General features: G+C 36.1%; 1 protein-coding gene across 2 annotated transcripts in view; it reads left to right on the plus strand.

Annotated features, from left to right (window-relative positions):
* AGMO (alkylglycerol monooxygenase) overlaps positions 1-21,375 on the plus strand; it is a 208,518-nt gene that overhangs the window by 81,705 nt on the left and 105,438 nt on the right. For both annotated transcript variants that reach the window (XR_012994728.1, XM_076331409.1), the window contains exons 5-10: positions 3,190-3,285; positions 17,336-17,402; positions 18,967-19,032; positions 19,139-19,218; positions 20,422-20,556; positions 21,054-21,170. Coding sequence is in view for 1 of the 2 variants with exons in the window: in XM_076331409.1 (XP_076187524.1) it covers positions 3,190-3,285; positions 17,336-17,402; positions 18,967-19,032; positions 19,139-19,218; positions 20,422-20,556; positions 21,054-21,170 (561 nt within the window). In the remaining variant the exon portion in view is untranslated. The remainder of the gene's footprint in view (positions 1-3,189; positions 3,286-17,335; positions 17,403-18,966; positions 19,033-19,138; positions 19,219-20,421; positions 20,557-21,053; positions 21,171-21,375) is intronic.

Consider the following 21,375-nt stretch of genomic DNA (forward strand, 5'->3'; position numbering starts at 1 on the left):
CCCGCCGCGCCCCGCCGGCGAGCGCCGGCCGCATCGGCAGGTGGCCCCAGAGACCCAGCGTGGAAACGGAGGGGCTCGGGGCGGGAAACCCAGCCCTCCCGCTAACCCGCCGGAGCTTCAAGATTTTCCCTTTCTGTAGCGGAAGGGTTCGTAAGCTTTTGCTTACAAACGAGAGGGAGAAAGGTAGAGCGTGCAGCGGGCGCACGCCCTTCAAAAGGGGCAATGCCTTGAGTGTTAAGGCGCGCAGCTGGAGCGCAGCAGCCCCAGGCAGGAATCCCTCTCCACCCCCTCCATGTGCGCCTTTCCCGTCAGGTTATCAGTTATTGTGGCTCGCTCTCAATCACTGGCGCTGAATCCACAAGTGGGAAAAGATCTGTGAGTGTGATAAGTGTTCTTCTGCAGCTTTGACCAGAAATGCCATCTTGGAGCCAGGAAAGCTTTTCCTCTACAGATTAGTGAAAGATGGTACATTCCCATGTAGTTTTGATTTGGTGAATTGGCATTTCCAGTGAAAAACTATGTAATGATTTTTTTTTCGCCCCCTGACATTGATCTTCTTGTTCCAGTGGAACCACAGATAGGACAAACCAAATCTTTTGTATGGGAGATGTTTTCATTCTTCCATATGGGTTCTACTTTTGTGAACGATCTTTGAAATCCTTTCTGTGCAAAATAAAGCTTACATTGCAAGGAAACATGAGACAGTTAGGAAAGCCTTCTCCTTTGTCAGTCTCAAATTTACCTGTAGATTTATATAAAATTTTCCTCATCTCACCACTTAGCGGGGAAATCCTAGTACTCATTGTGAGATGTAGGTTAGAAAATAAATATGAAGATGATCCTTCCTTCCCCTCTGAGTCATCTGTAAATATCACCAAATTGCCTCTGATACTTTTAGGGGAAAAGCATACCATTTTTAACCCTGCTTTAAATCCTGCAAAGACTTCCATGAATAATCTGAAAACCATCTGGTTTGTTTTTTTTTTTTAAATCAACTTCCTCTCCATTCCTTTTAAAAAATTTCCTGCTCTTATCATGCCCTTAGACAGGTACAATCAATAATAAGAGAAAACTGCGGTAGCTTTACTTAAATCTGGCCATGTGTCCAACTTCTTCGTTGGCTTCTTTTTAAGATAACCTTTGAGAAAAACCATGCCAGCCTTCTGGCTGTTGTGGGACAAATATCTCTCAGTCTCTTTTTTTTGTAGCTCCCCCATTTTTAATAATTAAATACTAAGGGGGTCAAGGTTAGAGAAAGGAGGAAAAAGGAACTCAGAAAAGAGATTGACTCCATGCCAGTGTTTAGGGCATTTCTTCTAAAGTATGGGAGGCTTGCACTACATTTCTGTTTCAGAGCATGGAGAATCGTGGGTTTGAAAGTCACTCTTCTGTTTAGTAGTCTTCTGCACAAGGCAGTCTGATCTGCATTTTTAACTGTTAAAAAAGTCTCATGCCCACCTTTACTCCAGAATTTCATGCCTAAATGCCACATCCCCCCGATGGCATTCACTAGCTTCTACCTTAGCTTAGGTAAGAGTTGCTACCAATTTTTGTGAGTTTACTCAGGCCGAGTGATTCTTAGGGATTGAATGTGCAAATTCCACCTTCCAAATAAATTTTTCTTTCTTTTTTTTGTTTTATAAATATTATGCAAACACTTCAGCCTTTGAGGATCAGACTGATTAAAACAAAACAGCTGTTTACATTCTTTTCCCTAAGTTCCAGAAGCTCAGCATAGCCCTTCTACCACCTTTGAATTCCTTGACTTCTTGGAAAAGAACTTCCAAGACACTCAACCAGAAACACTCCACATGGAGTTTGTGAGGCAGCTGTGATCCATGAAGCCTTTGAATGTAGCTTTTGAAATCACAGCTGTCCCAACCCTAGCAGGTGATGCTGAAACTGCAGTGACTTCAGGATTTCTTTCTAGTACTTCAGTCGTCGTCTGGTGTTGAAGCCAGCAGACCGAGCTGGGATTGCAGGGCCTTAGTCCTCCATTGGCTCGTGACAGTGAGAAACAGCTGTGGTGACTTTCTTGAGAGCATCAGTCACATCATGGGGATGGAAGTGCATTTGTTTCACAGCTCCAGTGTGACATCTTACCTATTGGGTCGGCCTTTTGACAAAAACTGAGGGGATATCGGCATTAAATGCTATGTGCAGACCTACACTAAAGGAATTCCGGGCTCAGGAGGCCTGTCATGGCTATCAGATTGCTTTCTCTGATGTTCAAAGATTTGATTTTTGTGAGAAGGACAATAGGAATTTGAAAACAGAGTTTGCTAATTTTGCTGTGTTTCACAGGGAGGTCTTATGTGCTACCCAGATTTTCCCCGAGAGCTGAAGAGACTTAAAGTTTTGAAGATACCTCTGCTACTGTTTGGTTTAGGAAAAAATCTCTGTATTTTAGGGAAGGATTAACTTCTTAATGCAGCTGTTATAACACAACGTCAGGTAGAAGAAAAAAAAAAAAAGATAAGCCTTTTTCTGAAGAAAGCAGACTGACTTTTAACATGTGAAGGTCTTGGAAGTCTTATTCTGTTGCTCAGCCAGTTAAGCAATTAATTGTGAAATTCCTGGGACTTTACTCTGTATGTAAGTTACCAGTGCCTTTCCTAAGTAAGCAGTTTTCTGACACTGTTTTCATGCTAACACATCTTTAGAACTCAGCAATATATCGGGGCTTCAAGGGGGATGCCATGTGGAAGTTAGGGTGCGAATTTATAATTAACTTTGAAAGCCCAGTAAGCTGCCTTGCCCTTATGGTGCTCACGTAGGGAGTTCGGATGGAAAAGCTATAGTGTTATAAATTCACACCTTGCTTACTCTGTGATAATTCTTCCCTATAAGGGAACCCTTCACATCAAGGATATGTTGCTGTCTGCTCTGTATAGTACTCAGAATAAACTTCTAATCTCAGGATTTCTGAATTCTTTTCTTGATTTTTCTACTTGCTCACATTATGAATTTTGGCAAATCACTTTTGCAACAATTTATGTCTCATTTGCTATAGCACATCTAGTAGTAACATAATAATCAGTATCTATTCTACATAATGTCTACATTATGGAGGTATTAGGAGAAGCAATTATCTTGTGCAGTGCTTTGAGCTCCTGAGATAGTACTTTGTTATATCATCACAACTTTAGAATGATATATCTAACGTATATTTTCTTTCCAATTTTTCAGATTTTCAACTTGCCCATGGCTCTTTTCATTCCCCCTTCAGTGTTTGCTGTTCATCTACAGTTTAATCTACTTTACCAGTTTTGGATACATACAGAGGTAAACCAGGTTTTTAAGCCATACCTAAACAGTTAGCCTGGAGCAGTGTCCTGGAAATCCACTAGCAGCTGATTTATTGTGTAAGAAAAATCTTTGTCTGACTTCTTTAAGGAGAAACATCTGTTCATTTTTATTCCTTTTTCTGAATATATATTGCTAAGTTTATAAGAAGCAATGAGGCCAGTTGGTCCCAATTACACTTAAAAAAAAAAAAGTAACCGTAAGGAATCAAAACTTTTTGCTATTTTAATACTATATTTTCCTATCTTGCAGCTTATTAAACATTTCTGGCAGATACTGAAACTGATTTCATTTCTAAGATAAATATTTTAGGGAAAAATATCCAAACCCCACTGCTTCTTCAAGATCATTTAGAGTTGCAACTGAAGTCAGATATTGTTTCCTTCTTAGGGCAAGTAGTTCTCAGATGAAAAATGCTCTTTGATTATCTGATGGCTATTTGTTTATGACTGCACCTATTTATTTGTGGTTTGTGAGTGCATAGACCATATCTAGTTTGCATACATATACAGTTAATAACCCATTGTAATTAGTAAGTAGTTTCCCACACTTCTCAGGTAGTTGAATGGCCTTCTGCCTTCTCCCTTGCAGTACCGTGGAGGTGTTTAAAAGTATCCCATGTTATATGTCAGTAGCATATTTCTCAGTAGCCCCTAGTGGGCTGCGGGCTAATTGTCTCTACAACACTTACTCCTTTGATTATTCTGATTATACAGATGCCTTTTTCCCTCTGTAGTTTCATTACGTGATCTATAGAACAATTCTTTTGGAAGACAGTTTTATTTTCTTTATCTGCTATTTTAGGTGATTGTATTGCTTGAATTACAGTTTTTATTTTCTCTTTTCTGTGTGTTTCCTTAAAAAAGAATTTAAAAAAAAAAAAAGGAAAAAAGCTACTTACAGTGACCCAATAGCAAACTTCTGTTGTTGAAATTTCACTTCTGTTGGGCACATTTCTAAAATCATTAATACATGTCTGATACTCTGCAACAACCACATGAATAGGAAAGGCTTACAATAAAATGTCACACACATCACCAGAACTGGCATAAACTCAAGCAATACACAATTAAGCTTGTCAAAATGTTTTGAACAAATTTGAACACTTTGAAATTATACCAAATGAATATTCTGAATCACATGGTAGCAAAGTTTCTTTGACCATGCCTTAGGTTCCCCAAACTGGTTTTACTGTGTTTTATCACTAAGAAAAATATAATATGCCTCATTTACCTCTTCTCTGCTGTCTGAAGCCATTTCGTCCTTGGCTGAGATGTGTTCTGCTGTGTAACAGTAACCCAATGAGTCTCAGCACTGGTGCCACAGTGTGCATCTAAAGTTTCTAAAGTGAATTTCAGAGACTTATGAATCACCTACATCCCTCTAAAGCGCTAAATCCTTCATAGGGCTTAAAAGGAATTTCCATAGCATATGTGCCATGTGCCAAGTTTAGACACTAGTCTAAACAGGAATGGATTTCAGTCTCAATTAAAAGATAAGCACTCCTTAGTATTAAATTATTGTGCCAGTAGAAAAAGAATAGATCTTTTGTACTGATCCAGTTGATCCAATCATAGATCTTTGTTTACAAGGGAAGATATTCTTAATGTTGATGTTGTTGATTTCGTAGCACAGCTGAAATCAGTTTAAGTATGTTGAAGTCATGCTTTAAGGTCAAAAATGACGTCAGGATAGAAATAGGGTTACACCACGTATTAGCAGTTGGCCTGCTCTCAAGGGCAAGGGCATAACAGACAAGAGAAGGGGGAGGAAGGGAAATAGTAGCAGCTATTGCAGCAATGCAGGTTTATATTAGCCAATATTTTTGGTGAGATTAATATGATGCCTCATCATTATACTGGGCGTTTTTTGCAACAACTGTTACAATGTAACTGTTTAAAGCTGTGGCATTTCTTTTTTTTTTCTTTTAAGTCCTTTTCCTGAATTTTAACAGTTCTAATTATCTTACACAGATTATAGTAAAATGAAAATCCTTTATCTAAGTCTCAGTTTCCAGCAGTTTCCCAACATACGAGATTTGTTTGGGGCTGCAGGCCTGGAGTTATATAGAAAACAGCATCCTGTCTCAGTGACTGCTGCTAGCCCTTGCTCTGAGAGCTGAGATTCATCATCCTGTGGCAGCTCTGGTGTCCTCTGGGAGGCCGTGGTGGGTGCTGTTACAGGGTGGCAGTATGTGTCATTAGGGGACTAGTGGAGATACGCTTCATTATTTCTATTCTGCCAGTGCAAGATGTAATAGTTTGCTTCTAAAATGCAGGAGCATTTGATAAGAAATGTTGTTTGTCATTAGACTTCTATTGCTTTTAATCAGTATCGATATTTCCTTAGGCAAGATTTGGCCCCATATTGACTAGTCAAGTATGTTTGGAAATCGTAACTTCACAAGTTTTGATTACACATCCTTCTCCTTCAGTAAAAGAAAATCTAGTAAGATACAGTAAAAAATTCTCTTTAATAGGTGATTTTTTTCATAGCACTGAAAAGCTTAATAAAGGATATGCATAATTTATTGTTTTATAAAAGAAAAAAACCCATGATATTTAAGTAATAGGAAAGAATGAAAGTATATGAAAGTTTCTGAGGGAAGACGTTTTGTCTTGGGAGTAATTTAAATTGAATTCAGTAATTACAAGAGAAGGATTGTGCTGTGCTGAAACTTTCTATACCATGTTTCAGCCTAGAGCAAAAGTTTATAGCCAAAGTATGATCCCTGATATTTTCCTATACTTTAATTTATAATGTGTCCAGTTCTGTTTCAAACAATGCTGAGAGAAGTTTCCTGTGTTATAACTTTGACCTTCTTCAATATTTGTTACGTCAGTTTTTGTCCAGCTTTCCTACCAGGAGATCAGACATGGTCTATTTTATTTTAACTCAAGTGGCTCGTATATTTCTGTGAAGACAGTATACCAAATCATAAATATAAAAAGTACCCACTCGTTCTGTCTCATAAAGATAAAAAGTACCCACTCATTCTATCTCAGTTACACTTCTTTATTTCTTGCATAATTGGTATGCGTTAGCTTTTGGCCTTTTATATAAAGTAGTACAGCATTTTAAACACCGTAAATCTTATATAAAGATTATACTATACCATTCTTTTAGTAATAATAAAAGATCTTTAGCACCAAAATCAGAATGGACTATTGATACAAGAAAGGCATTGCTGTAATTAATAAAGAAAGGTTGGGTGTGCTAGAGTGAAAACACGACTTTGTGACTTAAGTTATGCATTTGCATTTAACTATATTCTCCCATTACAAGAACTTTGCTGTCTGAAGTCCACTTTTTTTTCACTGCTTCTGCGCATTATTGCACTGTGTACATGGCAATCTGAAATGATATCAAAAATTTTCCAAAGATTTTTTAAAAATCTCTGAGGAGCACCAAGGTATTGAAATAAACTCATAATAGTTTATTTAAATGAAAAATGAAAAAAAAAACCAAAACGAACTGAAGAAAACACTTTTCTGTAATAGTGCATAAAGATAGGATCTCAATAAATCAAGAGAAAACAATTTTTGGTCCTATCCAATACTATTTAGGTCAATAGAATAACTCAGTCAGTAGATCTGCTCTTAAATGGTCTGGGAGAAATGTTTCTATGACTAGACCATTCTCAGCTAGATCATAAGGAGAGTAAAAAAAAATACTTTGGTCAAAGAGCACTAAAAATCTAATTTTTCAAAAGCCACAAAATGTTTCAGGACTGTTACTGACAGATAGAAATACTCCATTTCAGTTTATTTTCACAGGTGATTCGGAAGGTCTATGGCTCATATTAAACTATATCCTTCCGTTATGCATTTATTACAACCAATAAGTTAGGTGTGTTTATAACCTGATAGACACCTGTGAAAAACAGAAATTAGTTTCTGTTGGTTTAGCTGTAATTTTTATGAGATGTCAAATTGTATTTGGAAAGTATCAACTGAATCAATCCCTGTTGGTAGTAATTGCAGCAGCAGATTATTCCGGGCCTGTTTGATCTTTGACATGCATTAGTTTCTGTTTAATTTTCTAATTTAAGGAAAGACTGTAATCTGCCCTTTACCATACTCATGGAAGTCAGGTTTCTTAAAGCATCTCTTTTTCCCTTGTTTAAGTCTTCCTACCTCATCAAACTCTGGGAGCAGAAAAATGTGAGCCACTGCTATTAACCAGGACTAACATGGGTGAAAAGAGGTGAGGAATGGGAAAAATTTTGGCAACACCTGATGCAGGCTGGAAAAAGAGACGTGAAATTGCTACAGATATAGGCCAAAAAACATTTGGTTTTATCAGAAAACACCAATTCAGTAAAACTGAAACTTGCTGTGGAAGTATATTGTATTTGTAAAAAAATATTTTGCACGTATGTGCAGTGTGTACTAATCTAAGTTTCTGTCTATGACTTTCTTTAGCTTTGACTTCTGCTCAGTTTTCTTTAATGGAAAACATTGAAAGAGAGAGAAATCGTGGAGGCTTCACGCTTTCATGAAAAGGACTTCTGTTCCTGGCAGAAAGCCATGCACAGACCATCGGGGCTCCCTGAGTACAGGTGAGCTGTTGTGGCCCAGTCCTGAAGTCCTTACATCAATCAGCTCTTACCGAGGAAGATGGCCAGATTCAGAAAACAATCTTCTATGTTTTGTTTTGGGTTTTTTTTCCAAATATGAGCATAGGGTCAATAAGGAAATTAAAGAAGCAGATTAAAGAACCAAGTAAAATTAAGTAAAATGCGTAAAAAAATACGTATTTCTTTTAAGAAGCAGTACCCGTGTGATTACTGTATCAATAGCAAAAGCTATTCTTGAAACTCTAGAGGACAAATGTGCCTTTTTAAGCAGAAACTATTTAAGACAAAAGTCTATTGGATGGCGGTTAAAAGAATCATAAAACCTTTAGGACAATGTGATAAATAAGTGACAGCATGAGACAATAGATAAAATACTCAGTTATTAATTCCCAGGCCCTAACAATTGAGATTGATCCTCTATTTCTTTGCAAATTTAATTTGTCCATTTTCTTGGGCCTACCTTTTCCACATTGTGTGCTGTGGTCTCATTTAAATAAACAAGAAAGGAATGCAGGAGTAAACAGGTATAACAAGGTTTATTTAAAGTACTTTCAGTAGCTTAGTAATTTAGAAGCAATTTAGTAATCTGTTTCTTAAAACTGAAAGGTAAATTTGATGAAGAAATGAGACTTTGAATTTAAAAGGCATTTTAACAAAACTTATTTGACTATAATGCTTTTGAGTATTTGCAGTGGGAAATTTTGAGTATATTTTGTGGTTGCTTTGTGGAGTTGGAGAAAAATTTTTGGTAATGAGCTAAAATCTTCAATAGTTTGCAAATGAAAAATGGAGATGCTCTGCTGGTAGGTAAAAAAATCTTGAGGCCTTGCTTACAAAGGCATATATTTATGCTTAATTTAATGTACTGTGAATAGTTCCTATAAGGTCAGCGAGTAATGAGTCAAACTTAACGTGTGGAAGTTTTTGCAAAATGGTGGTATACAAGTGGTATTGAATGGATCACAGTGGATACAGAGTATGATGGACTGATCTGATTTCCTGGCTGAGGTGAGAAACGTGGCTTGATTTTGGTTTTGTTTTTTTTAATAAAGAGCGTCACCAGTAAAAGGTAAAATCAGTAATAATCCAATGTATTGAGTGTAATTGTGAAATTGCAGTCTCTCTTGAATTTGATGCTGGAAACTCATTTTGAATTCAAACAGCATATGCCAACAAAACCTTTCATTTTCTGTATTCTAATACATTGGTTCATTTAATGAAAGAACAAGCTTATTTTCTTTAATTCAGCCACTATAGCCAAAAATAGACATGGGTCTGTCTGATGTGCCCTTGAAATTAGAAACGCACACATCTGTTCTAGTCAGGTTACAAGGGATCAGTCTAAAAACTTGCCATTCATGAGGCTTTTGCTAAAAGTCATCAAAAAGATGAATGTGATGGAGGTGATATACAGCCATTCTCCTAGTCTGATGTTCAAGATTGTGTCTGACAACTCTCAGTGACGCAGCTGATTGAAGTGGAATTCCTAGAAACAGGTCATGTCGTCTGACAGCCTACTGGCTTTTAGAAGCTAGATTTTCTGACTGTTACAAAGATCCAAGAAATTATTCTAAAATCAATGGGGAATGAACTAATGGCTGATTTGCATAAAGAATAAAATTTTGGTTTACAAAACAAAGTACTGGTTCCATTCCTGATAGCTGATGCTTTTATCATTCAGAAACTCATTGTTCGCCTGCCACAAACTGTCAACTCAAGCATTTATTGTGGAGAGAAGGAGAACAAATAAATCAATAAATACCAGGGAGATAAAAATACTTTCTTTAATGCAGACAGTGCCTTTGTAGGTCCAGATAGGTTATATATACAACATAGACAATAAAACTCAAACATGATTCCAAGAAACAAAGAGATCTCACTGCTTCAATCCAGTGTGTCTGCCAAAATCGGTTATTAGATTTTCTCACCAACCTGCAGGATGAAAGTCTGGTCATCATTGCGCTTGCCAGAGCGCGGAGAAAAGCAAAGCTAATAACACTATCACTAAGCGGAAATACTAGCAATAACTGCAAAATGTGTTCCACTTTTCCATGTTTCACTCCCCCCATGAGGGGAGAAAAGTATTATCTTTCTAGATATATAAAGCATATAACTCTGCTTTTTGTTTTAAATAAAAAGAATAACAAAAGAGAGAGAAAATAAAACATTTATAAGAGAGCACACTGTTCCTGTCCTGCTAAGTGTAGGCTGCACTTGAACACAGTTAAATCAGGAAAAACGTAGTGGGATGAGGTCTGGAGTTCCTTCCTTGGCACCTAGGACCTCAGTGATGATTAGGACTGCCAACTTTACACCTTAGTAGCCCTAGGATGAGCCTCCTATTTGAAACCTAAGTGCTCCTTGGCACTTTTAGGTATCTGAGTCTGCCCAGAAGTGCCTTGACACGATCAGTTGGTATTTTATTCTAAACTAGCTTCTCTTTCAACTGAACTGCAGAATAGAGAAGGACTTAAAAATATTTAAGTTGTTTAAATGAACTGAGTAGTGCTCTGCACCCAGTAGCTCTGAGTTCAACACGCAGCACAGGAGCCATGATCTTTTTCATTCAAAAAGTGGCTGCCCCACAATAATCGGCATATATTGGAGATTTGCATTTGATGGGCAACAATCCGGGCAGGGGAACCCTTCCCTTTCCCCCTTGAAGCTGGGTCATTGGTGAGGCCAGAAATGAAAAGTTTATGGGATCAGAACATAATCAGGAACTTGACTTTCCTAATAATTAAGTCCCTGAGTTTGAGTGTTGGCTTCTGGTCCTTGAACCAAAGACTCTTCTTGCAAGAGACAGCTGTGAAATGTTTACTTCAGCAGCAGTTGGCCTGACTATTGCTAATCTGCCTGCAGAAACCCTAAAACTAAAAATTGTATTTCAAGAGTTTTATTTTGGCCACCTGTGTCTATTATGTCTCTGGAGAATTATCAAGATAAAAGTGAAATGAGCTACTTCGAGATGGAACACATTTTAGCATATTCTGCATCCTGCAAAACAATCTAAACAACTCATTTACCAAATAAATTTAATATAATAACAAAAGGATATCACATTAATGTGAAGATAAGTTAGAGATACTGCTCTCTGTCAAAAAAGAAAAATCTAATTTTCCATCTTAACATATTACACATAATACTCTTGAGTTTTTTCTCATAGCTTGTACTCATTGAGCGTCTATTTAAATTAGTTATGGCTTCAAAGCCACCAGAAAATTTGAAAGACACTTATTTGTTAAAAACACGAAGTGTAGGATGTTGACTATATTTTGATCTGTTTAAAGAGGAAGGTGAAGAGCTACACTTGGCTATATTTTAGTTTATTTCAGGACTGGCATGCTGATTTATTACTTTCTGGGTTTTTTTTCCCCCCAAATTGCCAGCATGTATTTGTCAAGCTGCTGAAAAATACTGAAATTGTATAGCAATTTTTCTCCTGGAGTTTGTTTAAAATGCTTAACTTGATATATGACTGGAAGAGTGACTTTCTCCATGCTCTGCTATTTGTAATGCTGCAATTAAAACAACCAGTTAGTGTAGGTTTTCTCTCATTTTTAGTGGATATATTGATTGAAACTTCCTATATGTGCTCATCTTTCCCACAACAGGGCTTAATTCAATCTTTAAAGAAAAAAAACCAAAAGTTGCATCCACTTTTTGAAAGTGTTAACTGAAATATTCACGTAAGATGCCGATTTGATTCAAACCTTACCTCCCGTTTGAGGTGTAAACCAATGAAAAGTGACAACAGCCTGCCTTCAAGATAATTTATTATAAACACATTTCTTAAGTCTGTGTGTTTATTATATAAATATGCCCTAAACTGGACTATCCATTAAGACTAGGCTTTCACCTCCCATTCCTATAATCCAGATTTATCAGAAATTTGCCCCCTATGAAACTCTTTATGATCCCAACAGGCCTGATTCCTCTCGCTTGTTTTATTTCTAAACTATAAATATTTTTTTTTCGCTCCTCAGTGTGGCAATTTGGCTACATCCATTTTACATGCTTACTGGAGTAGAAAACTGCCTAATCAGATAGGAAAACAGTTGGCGGTATATAAATCAGGGTTTGCCGAGGATTTCAAAGTGTGAAACTGGCAGACGAGCACATATCCTAGGAGTTCTGCCTTTCCCCAGCTTCCCTGTAGAGATTTCACATGGCAGATATAATCACCAGGGCCATCTGTATAAATACATGGGTGTGTTGTCCTGAATTAACACAGCAGCTCTACCGGGGAATGTAATTAAGGTCTTATTTTTAAATTTCCACACCAGACTGTCTGAAATACAGATTTATATACCAGGAATAAAAATTGTATCTTGATTTTGATGAGGAAATCAATAGTAATATGTGGTTTACTACCAACTAATCTAACAGAAACCCCAAAGTTAAGTTCAGAGTGCTCCTTAGTGATGCTCCAGGGATGAATTTGCCCTCTCTTGTCCTGTAGATCAGTAACACTATGATATTGAAAGTAATGCTGTGCTACAAACAGCTTTTTTATACTCAAAGAAAAAACCCCCGACTTTTTATATACGAATGATTTTACTGTAACATCGCCTGCTCTACTCAGTCGACATTCCTTCCTAACATTCATGCTGAAACAGAGTTAAGTAAAGATTCATGTTGTAGTGGTGACAGGAGGAGTTGTTACACAAGATGTAAAGTTTCCCTTGGATTTCATGTCACGATTTTTTCTCATTATTTAAACAAGAACTACATTGAAGTGGTGCAGGTACCAGGCAATAAAGATTTCCCTTGGTGCTGACAAACTCTGAGACCGCAAATGGAGGTTCTTACATGCCGCAAGAGATATTGCATAATGTTCTTTTCCTTTAGGCTGGGGATTGCTGTCACAAAGGAAACATCTTTATATAAGAGCTACTATTATAGAAAAAACCATTTAGTTCTTACTATGTATGGAGATTTCACTTCCAGTACATTTTGTTCAGTAATGTATGGAAACCATTTCTAAGCTTGCAGCTTTTAGCCTGCCTTGTTTATTAAACTGCTCTTGGAATTGCTTCAAGTGTTGTCAGTAATTCTGCTGTATTATTTAGCTATACCCAAGTACAATAATGGAGGGAATATGTTGTTTCTTTAAAAAAAAAAAAAAAAAAAAGAAGAATACATGTTTTGTGAAGAGATCTGACAAAGCTTTTATAAGTGGTATACATAAGATACCTACATATCTGATTTGTAGGTAGTTTATCGAGTCCATTTGTAAGGATTTGGGCAGGTGAAAAATTATTTTTGTGGCTATGGCATGTTAAAAAATAAATAAAGTGAACAGGGAAAGAGTTTTGCTGGCACGCTGCAGTTCATCTGTGGGTCACTGGCATGGGAGTTGAGGTGCACATGATGTGTTAATTGAGAGAGGAAAAATTGGAGACAGGAATTGATTTAGAACAGTAGATGTCTGTATCAGGGAAACAAACACAAACGTAAACCCCCCAGCCATACTGGTCAAAATACAGATAAGGTCACGTTGGACAATAGTTGGGGTATTTCAACTTTTAGGGGATTGGTATTTTGGTATTTTTGGTTGGTATTTTTATGATATTATATGAGAAAATATCATATTTCATTTATATAATATATATCATATATATGATTGGTATTTTTCTGTATTCCCAAAATCACTGCAAGATGATGATATAAAGAACAAGAATATTTTATATTCACAAGCAGACTCTTTTTCCTTTCAATAGTATGAAACAAAGTTTGAAGTACAGTCGATAGAGAGAGTAATGACATTTCCACTTTTTTTTTTTAATTTTGAAACTACTTTCTAGTAAAAAGGTCTGAAACAAAACTTTCGACTGCATACAAAAATTATAGTAGCAGAAAGCTTTTTCTTTTTTCAGTGAAAATCCTGCCACAAAAACTGAGCTGTGCTGCTATTCTTATCACATTTATTTAGTTAATTTTTTGATTTTTTAATTTTTTCTTTTCCCCTGAAATGTGAACATTGTGAAAATTCTTATTCTAAAAAGCCATTTTGAATACAAAGCTATTTTAAGCTGAAAATGTTTTGCTGTCTTGAATGACTGAGACCCAGTGGTGTATATGCTTTGGTGACCGGTTGCAACTGCAGTGTAAGCCTGGTTACTGCTACCATGAGCACTTACGAGCTCCTTTGCAGTTGCCATTCTCCAAGGAAAAAGTCTGGACACAATGAAGGCACAGAAATGAGGGTAGACTGACAGCCGAAAGGTAGATGGGTAGGTGGAGCACCTGCCACTGCCTTTCTCCTCTCCATTGCCTGTTAGGCATTCTTTTGAACATGGGCTGTTGTTATGCCACATTAAATTTTGTTACGAGTCAATTCCTACAAACTTCATTCATTTCACTGTGATTTCAGTAAGTTCCTGTCAGTCCGACATGACAGGGTCAGAATCTTGCCTGGCAAATATTGCCTTAGTATCCTAGCCTTGACAATTTACTTTGGTGAAAGATCTGCTTGTAGGAGTTTTGCCCCTGGTAAGATGGCAGAATATAGAAAAAATCAACAAAATTCAACAACATAAATTTGTTCTTTGCCATGTGGTGGTGCAGGAGCCTTCAAAATTCAGCTCTCCAGAGGTGATATGTTTCTGTTTGTTGGAATGATATATGGATATATAAAATATACATTTATTTGGCACCAAAAGTTTTTAACTGACAATAGTTTTTTCTGTTTTAGAAATGTGCTAAATATATAGAAGTAATCTTACTGATAGCAAGAGAAGTTTCTAGAAATAGCACCCTGTACCATTTTGAATATCTGGTGAAAAAAATTTTTTGATGTGTTTTAGCTGAAGTGTTGATTTATGGATCGCTAATTTCAGCATGCTGGATTTTTGCTTGGTCAGGTAGAGAGTTCTGTACCACCTCTGAGCTTAAAAGTCATGTGGTTATAATTGTTATCTCAGATGATATTTCCATCAGCATGTGGCTAGTATGTCTTTGCAATGGAGGTAATCTTGGCTGAATAATGAATCGAAGTAGGCTCAGGCATCAATCACTAATGATGCTGCAGAGAAGATATTTCAGTAGATTTGTAAATGTCATCACCCAAAGAAAGACTAGTAGTGGGCTGGGACCATTTTAAAGGATGAGAGAGGTTTCATTTTCCAAAGAAAATACTTTCTCTAGGATTAGTCAGAAGTATTTATTTAAAATTTTACGTAAGTTCCCGAGGTCCTTAGGGAGCCGCAAGACACAAAGTTCTACTTTAGCATACAGATGTATTATATGGATTTTCAAAAGGACGAATTTTAATTTTGAAATATGAACTTAATCAGCTGGATATTGAAGACTTGAAGGCATTCATTATGAGGACATTTTATTATAATCCACCTGTAGGCTAAAAGTGAAGACTGCTATTTCTTAGTGATTCCCTGCTCTCCTAGCACAGATTTGGTTTATTTTCAGAAAAATTGTTAAAATACTGAGCTAAAAATATATTGAAACCAAGTGGGTCAAAGTTAGGTGTGGTCTAATAGATAAATCACTGCTTTCTCAGGTGCTGGGCTGCAGTTCAATCCAAGACATTTGACTCAGATTAAATTAATTTAGTGGTCACATCTCACATAGCTTAAAACAGTGGGATTTTCTGCTTGAGAGAGGTGGGAAATGGAGCTAGCATGAATGATGAATCGTTTCTCACCTTTAGGTGGTCTTTTTAGGCTTGAACTTATTTTGAGGGAGAACTGAGAAACACAAATGGTCCTACTTATGTTGTCCTTGGCTTCTGAGTTAAACAAAACAAAACAAACTTGTCCCAGTATTCTGCTTTTCCAGTCAAGTGTGTGCAGGATTTTGAGATGGATGCTCCAAATGTTACAGTTCTCTCTATCTGAAGAATTTGCTCATTTCTATACTCCTTTAATTACAGAAATGCTCTACTTCACCTATTAAGTAGAAGTTCTTTTATCTGTTTTTAAAGACAGAAATGATCAAAAGCTATTTATTCCTTTCATTGTGGTATTTGCCTGATTCGTGAAAATTTAAATACATCTGAAGAATGTCCTGTGTCTACTTTTTGAGTCCAGATCTACTTCCACTTGCACTAGTGTGAATCAAATGGAAATGGAACTGGCATATTTTAGGACTTTGTTCTGTAAATCTTAAATGAATAAAAATCCTTGTATGTTTAGTTATTTAGATGAATGGGCCTGCTCTTATGAGTAATGACTGTCTGCCTCTCTACTTAATGTGTTGTTTGCCAATATTATCTCTATTATTATATTACAGATCACCTATTTCTGCAGCATGAGTATTAAATTTACTAATTAAGTTCTGTAAAAGACAAAGTGATAGGTTCTGGGTTTTCTTTCTTAAGGTCTAAGCATTTTTATTTAGCTGCCTTCCCCCCCCTTTTAATTGCAAGACATTATGGTCATAATCAGACATGGTGAATAGATACTATTTTAGGATATATTTTGAACAGAAATCCTTTTTGGTCATCCAGTGATTGCATCTATTTGATTGATGGTTTTGTGTTTGGGATTAAGCAATAGTTGCTGTGCTTTGGTATCCACACACTTCTGTTGAGCTAACCGAAGCACAAAATTTGAAGTTAATGCTGGCTTTCGTCTGGCTCCATAATACAGGAGAGTACCTAATTTAGCATAAACCCTGCTGATACGAACTTAACTCATCAGCTTTTTCTGTCAAAGCTTGAATCAATAGGCTAAGTTTATGGCAATCAACACTTTCTGTCATTTTTGGTCTGGTGCTAAAATGATCAGGGCTGGATTTTCTGTACTGTTGAATCATTGCCTTAGATCGCAGCTCCACTATGAATTTATACTGGTTTACTTTCCTTTAATGCCTCTGACTCATGCCGGTGTATTTGTGACCATACGTTGGATCAGATTCAGGAACTGATCCAGTTAAACTAATAGAGAAAAACAAAACAAAATTAGTTTTAACTTTCATCAGTTCCCTAATCAGGTTTGCTGTGTTACTGCATTTGTGCCAGGGTAAAAGAAGGGTATTGATAGAAGGAACAAGCAGGCAAAGGTACTGAAGGAGGAAGGAGTACTTGTTTCTGGGTCAGTGCCAGCCATTTGCTGATTTAAAGTGTTCACATAACTGGGATCTTGGAGTTACAGTGGATCCCAAGCAGTGCCAACGGATATGGGTAAAAAATGTGAGTGAAATGATCTGTATGGAATCATGAACTGATAATAAAAATAAGAGGAAAATGTGCTGCTGGATCAAAAAGAAAATTGATTTTTAACTTGCATTTTACTAAATTTCACTTTTTTCATGAAAATTCCTGTAACAGTAATACAGTGAAATAATGGTTCAGGCAAAAAAATTGCATTCTTGTCTTTTTATGCAATTCTCCTTAAGATACGCATCCTCTTTATGCATTTCCTCCCCCTTTTCCCTCCTTTTTGATTTTATATAGTATTTTCAAATTAATTGAAACATTACTTTTTTAAGGTCATCACCAACCTTGGGCCTCTGGAGTGGATCCTTAATACTCCCAGTCATCACAGAGTTCATCATGGTAAGCTAAAAGTGTAACCTCTTATTCCTCAGTATGTTTTTTCTCATGGTTACTATTTGTATAATAATAATAAAGTACTAAAATTGTGCTGTAAAGTTAGTTTTACAGAAGGATTTTAATTTTGATCATTGCTTCAAAAATAGTCCTTGTTCAGTTAGAAATGTCACAGTTTTTTAAAAAACTTTTTTATAACAAATTTAATTTCAGAATTTTTACATTTAGGATTAATTATTGAGCAGAAATTAAACCTGGATAACGTGAAATAATTGGAAGACTTTGAGCAAAACAATTAAACTTTTGTAAATATGAAGAGTGATAGAAAAAATATCTCTTCCTTCCCTGACTACTAAAACATCATCAACTTGTCAATCACTAACGGATGCTTTTGCATTCAAATTCAAGCACTGAATGTGTGAAAAGACATGGCTACCTTTTAGAAGAAGAACTGTTAAATGTTTTAGTGGAATTTGGTTTCAGCTGTCTGAATTATTGAAAAATCTCACTTCACACAAGTGCATGATGATTGACTTTTCATCAATATTCAGAGGCATTCAAGACCGTACTCCATATGTAAATTGGATTAATAACTCCACTGCATACTGAAAAATGTCATGAGCATATCTGAAGAATAGAAATGGATTTCGTAGATGCCCTTGGCTCATTCAGTGTGCAGAGATAACAAGTAAAAAAGTAATAGGGGAACAGAAGAACAAAATAATTTGAAACAGACTCAAATGCAGTTATATGTACAGAGGATGTTATTAATATTTATTATATCCTCCCTGTGTAAAGTGTTTATGGCACTGTGTAGACTTTTTAAAAAGACTGTGGTGCTGTAAGTGTCTAATCCTTGAAATTTGCACAAGTACTGGTAATCCTGGAGGGAGACACTCTGCTCTTATTTGCTTTGCTGTAAATCCAAACTAATCCTCTGATCCTGATCGGAGTTAAGCAGAATCACTCTGGAGCTGATCAGGTGTTGTACAGTCGCTCCAGACAGTCTCCACAACCTTGGGGATATGTAATCAATGTTACTTTGCTCATACTTTTGGTAGGACAGCTATATACAAATACATTCCCTAGAAAACAGATAGAAGGATCAGTTTTCCTCACACTGAAGTTAATAATAATGAAGGCAGGATCAGACATATGGCATAGAAGATAGAGACAGCTGAAAGCCATTAATGAGGTGATTGCGCATAAACGTATTTAGCATATATTTTCTTAGGTATAAACTGGTGAAATTATTTTTTGTTTGCTTTTTAATTTGTCTTTATAAATATATTTTGAACTGAGTTTACTCCCCAGATCAGTCCTTTTATTTCACAGAAATTTTGGGTATGACACATTTGATTTGTATGTTTGAATCTGAGTAGAAAGAGAGCAATAAGCCTAGTAAGAAAAAAGAAATTTTATAGATGTATAAGGAGTGGTGCATTAGCTACCTTTTAAAATTATTTTTAGATTATAAATTGTTGCTAATGATGAAGATATCCCTTCATAATTCAGTTGCATGTATTATTATATATGCAATTACTGTTCTCATAAATTATTTTTATTATAGGTAGAAATCCTTACTGCATTGACAAAAATTATGGTGGCACATTCATTATCTGGGACAGGATATTTGGTAAGTAAAAAAAAGGTGTTCTCGCTCACGTTTAGTTAGTGTGGCAAAAATATGTATACTTTTGAGTTTGATTGTTGGTTGTTCTTTTTTTTCCTTCTTCCACCAGGAACATTTGAGGCAGAAGATGCAAAAGTTGTATATGGCTTAACACATCCAGTAAATTCATTTGATCCCATCATGCTCCAGGTGCTATAGTTTGTATCACTGACTCTGGTATCTTCAACAGGCACTCATGTTCAAAAGAAACTCCTCTCTTAGGAAAAGTTGGGGCCATCCTTGCACTACTGCACACTGAATTAAGTTATCTACAATTTCTTCAGTATTTCATTACAAAACAATTATTTCTACTCACTGCACTGAGCATATGCAGAGCTTGTAGTCATCACGAAAATACAATACAATAAAATTAACAACTAATTACAATGGATATATAACAGGCCTTGGACTGAATGATGTCCATTTTGCCATATGCAGAGCAATATGCAGCGAAGCACAGACAAAAATATATATTTCATCTGTTGTTTGTCTTCTCAAAATATTGCTATTTCATCAATAACCCTATGGTGTAATATCTTTACTTTTTTTATCTATTCTGCATATTTGCTGTTCGAGGTACTCCAGAATGATTTGTATTGACAGCATTATATAGCAGCCGTCATGGTCTCGACAAAACCTGCAAAACAGGTTGAATATAGTTTTTTTTGGAAAAAGGAAAGAGGAGAAAAGAAGAGAAAGGAAGAGAAAAGGAAAGAAGAGAAAAGGAAAAAAAAGGAAAGAAAAGGAAAGAGAAGAAAAAGTACTTAGTGTGGTGCTGCTTAGATTTATTGGTCCAGGCTTCACTTAAGCTGGATAAAAATTCTCTGTAAAAACCTTAGGGACTGAGGAGTATTGAAGTCCCTGTTTGCTTTTCATGACTGTTCACCCAAGGAGGCATCTCAAAGAATGAGAAATTCTACCTGCAGGGGTGTCTGGGCTGGAAGGTGGAAGGATGGCCACAGCCTGTGCAATTATATCCATTCCAGGCAGAGACTAAGTAATGTAGTTACTGAGAGTATGTCATGTCAAGGTCCCAGTAACCAAATTCTAGTTTAAAACTACCATAAATATAGCTATACAATATACCGTTAAATACTCTGGATTGATTACAGGAGAGAGAGATTTTTCTCTGGGCAGAAGTCATTGTAATCCTCACTGTAAACCAAAGGCTTGATATGGCTCCTGCCTATTTCAGTCAGGTTTTCTGAACTTCTGACTGTCTTCATCTATTCCTAATTTATTCTTTTTAGACTTTGAAAAATCATTTACTTGAGAGCTAAAAATGAATAAAATATAATATTTTATTAAATTTTATTTTACTAACAATGAAAAATTACTTGCTCTTTTTTTCAGTTACGTCCCTTGGCTCATATTTGGAACACGTTTTGGGCCACACCTGGATTCTGCGACAAGCTTTCTGTCATATTCAAAGGGCCAGGCTGGGGACCAGGCAAACCTAGACTTGGCCTTCCTGAGGAAATCCCAGTGGTAAATAGAACATGCACAGGCTTTCAGTTTTGTGTAATTTACTTGGACCTCTTAATGCTACTGGATCAATGTTAAAAACTCTACACATGCTATTTTAAATTAGCAAATTAGCAGTCATAAAGCATAGGGGAAGATGAAATGGGAACAGAAATTGAAGGAAATGAATGTTTTAGCTGTGTTTTTTTCTTTTTATTTGAAGGAAAAAAATGTATTTTTTATTTATCTTTTCATTATTCATTTCCTAAAGAGATTTTCAAAATTGTTCTATAGAGTACGGTAATTTCTGTTTTTCTTTTAGCTGTGAACGTATGCACACACACACACAGAGTTAAACTCTGTCTCACACTAGGTAGTACATAAGTTTGATAGTAGATTATCTTTATGCAATTATCTATGTCCCTTAATCTTTTTTGTGTTTGTAAGTATAAAGAATACTAAGGAATAACAGGCTGGAGCAGGTCACTGTTGAAGGCTATTATCTGTTTTGCTTCATACAGATCACCGGAAAAGAAGTTCCCTTCAATCCAAGTGTACCAGCTTATCTTAATTGCTATGCAGTTGTACATTTTGCTGTAATAATGGACTTGTATACTGAACTTCTGGGTACCGTGACTGTAAGTAATTCCTATCTTTATGAAATACATCTTATGCTAACAGTAATATGACACACAACATATTTAAATAATAAAGCACTGAGTAGAGGCTCTACAGCCTGACTCATATCTTACTTAAGCTATTATAATAATAACTAGATTCTGTAAAAAGAAACAAAATAAATGGCTAAATATATAATTATATAATATTAAATATATGATGGTT

Source organism: Aptenodytes patagonicus, chromosome 2, assembly GCF_965638725.1.
Source record: "Aptenodytes patagonicus chromosome 2, bAptPat1.pri.cur, whole genome shotgun sequence".
In the NCBI taxonomy this organism is placed as follows: Eukaryota; Metazoa; Chordata; class Aves; order Sphenisciformes; family Spheniscidae; genus Aptenodytes; species Aptenodytes patagonicus.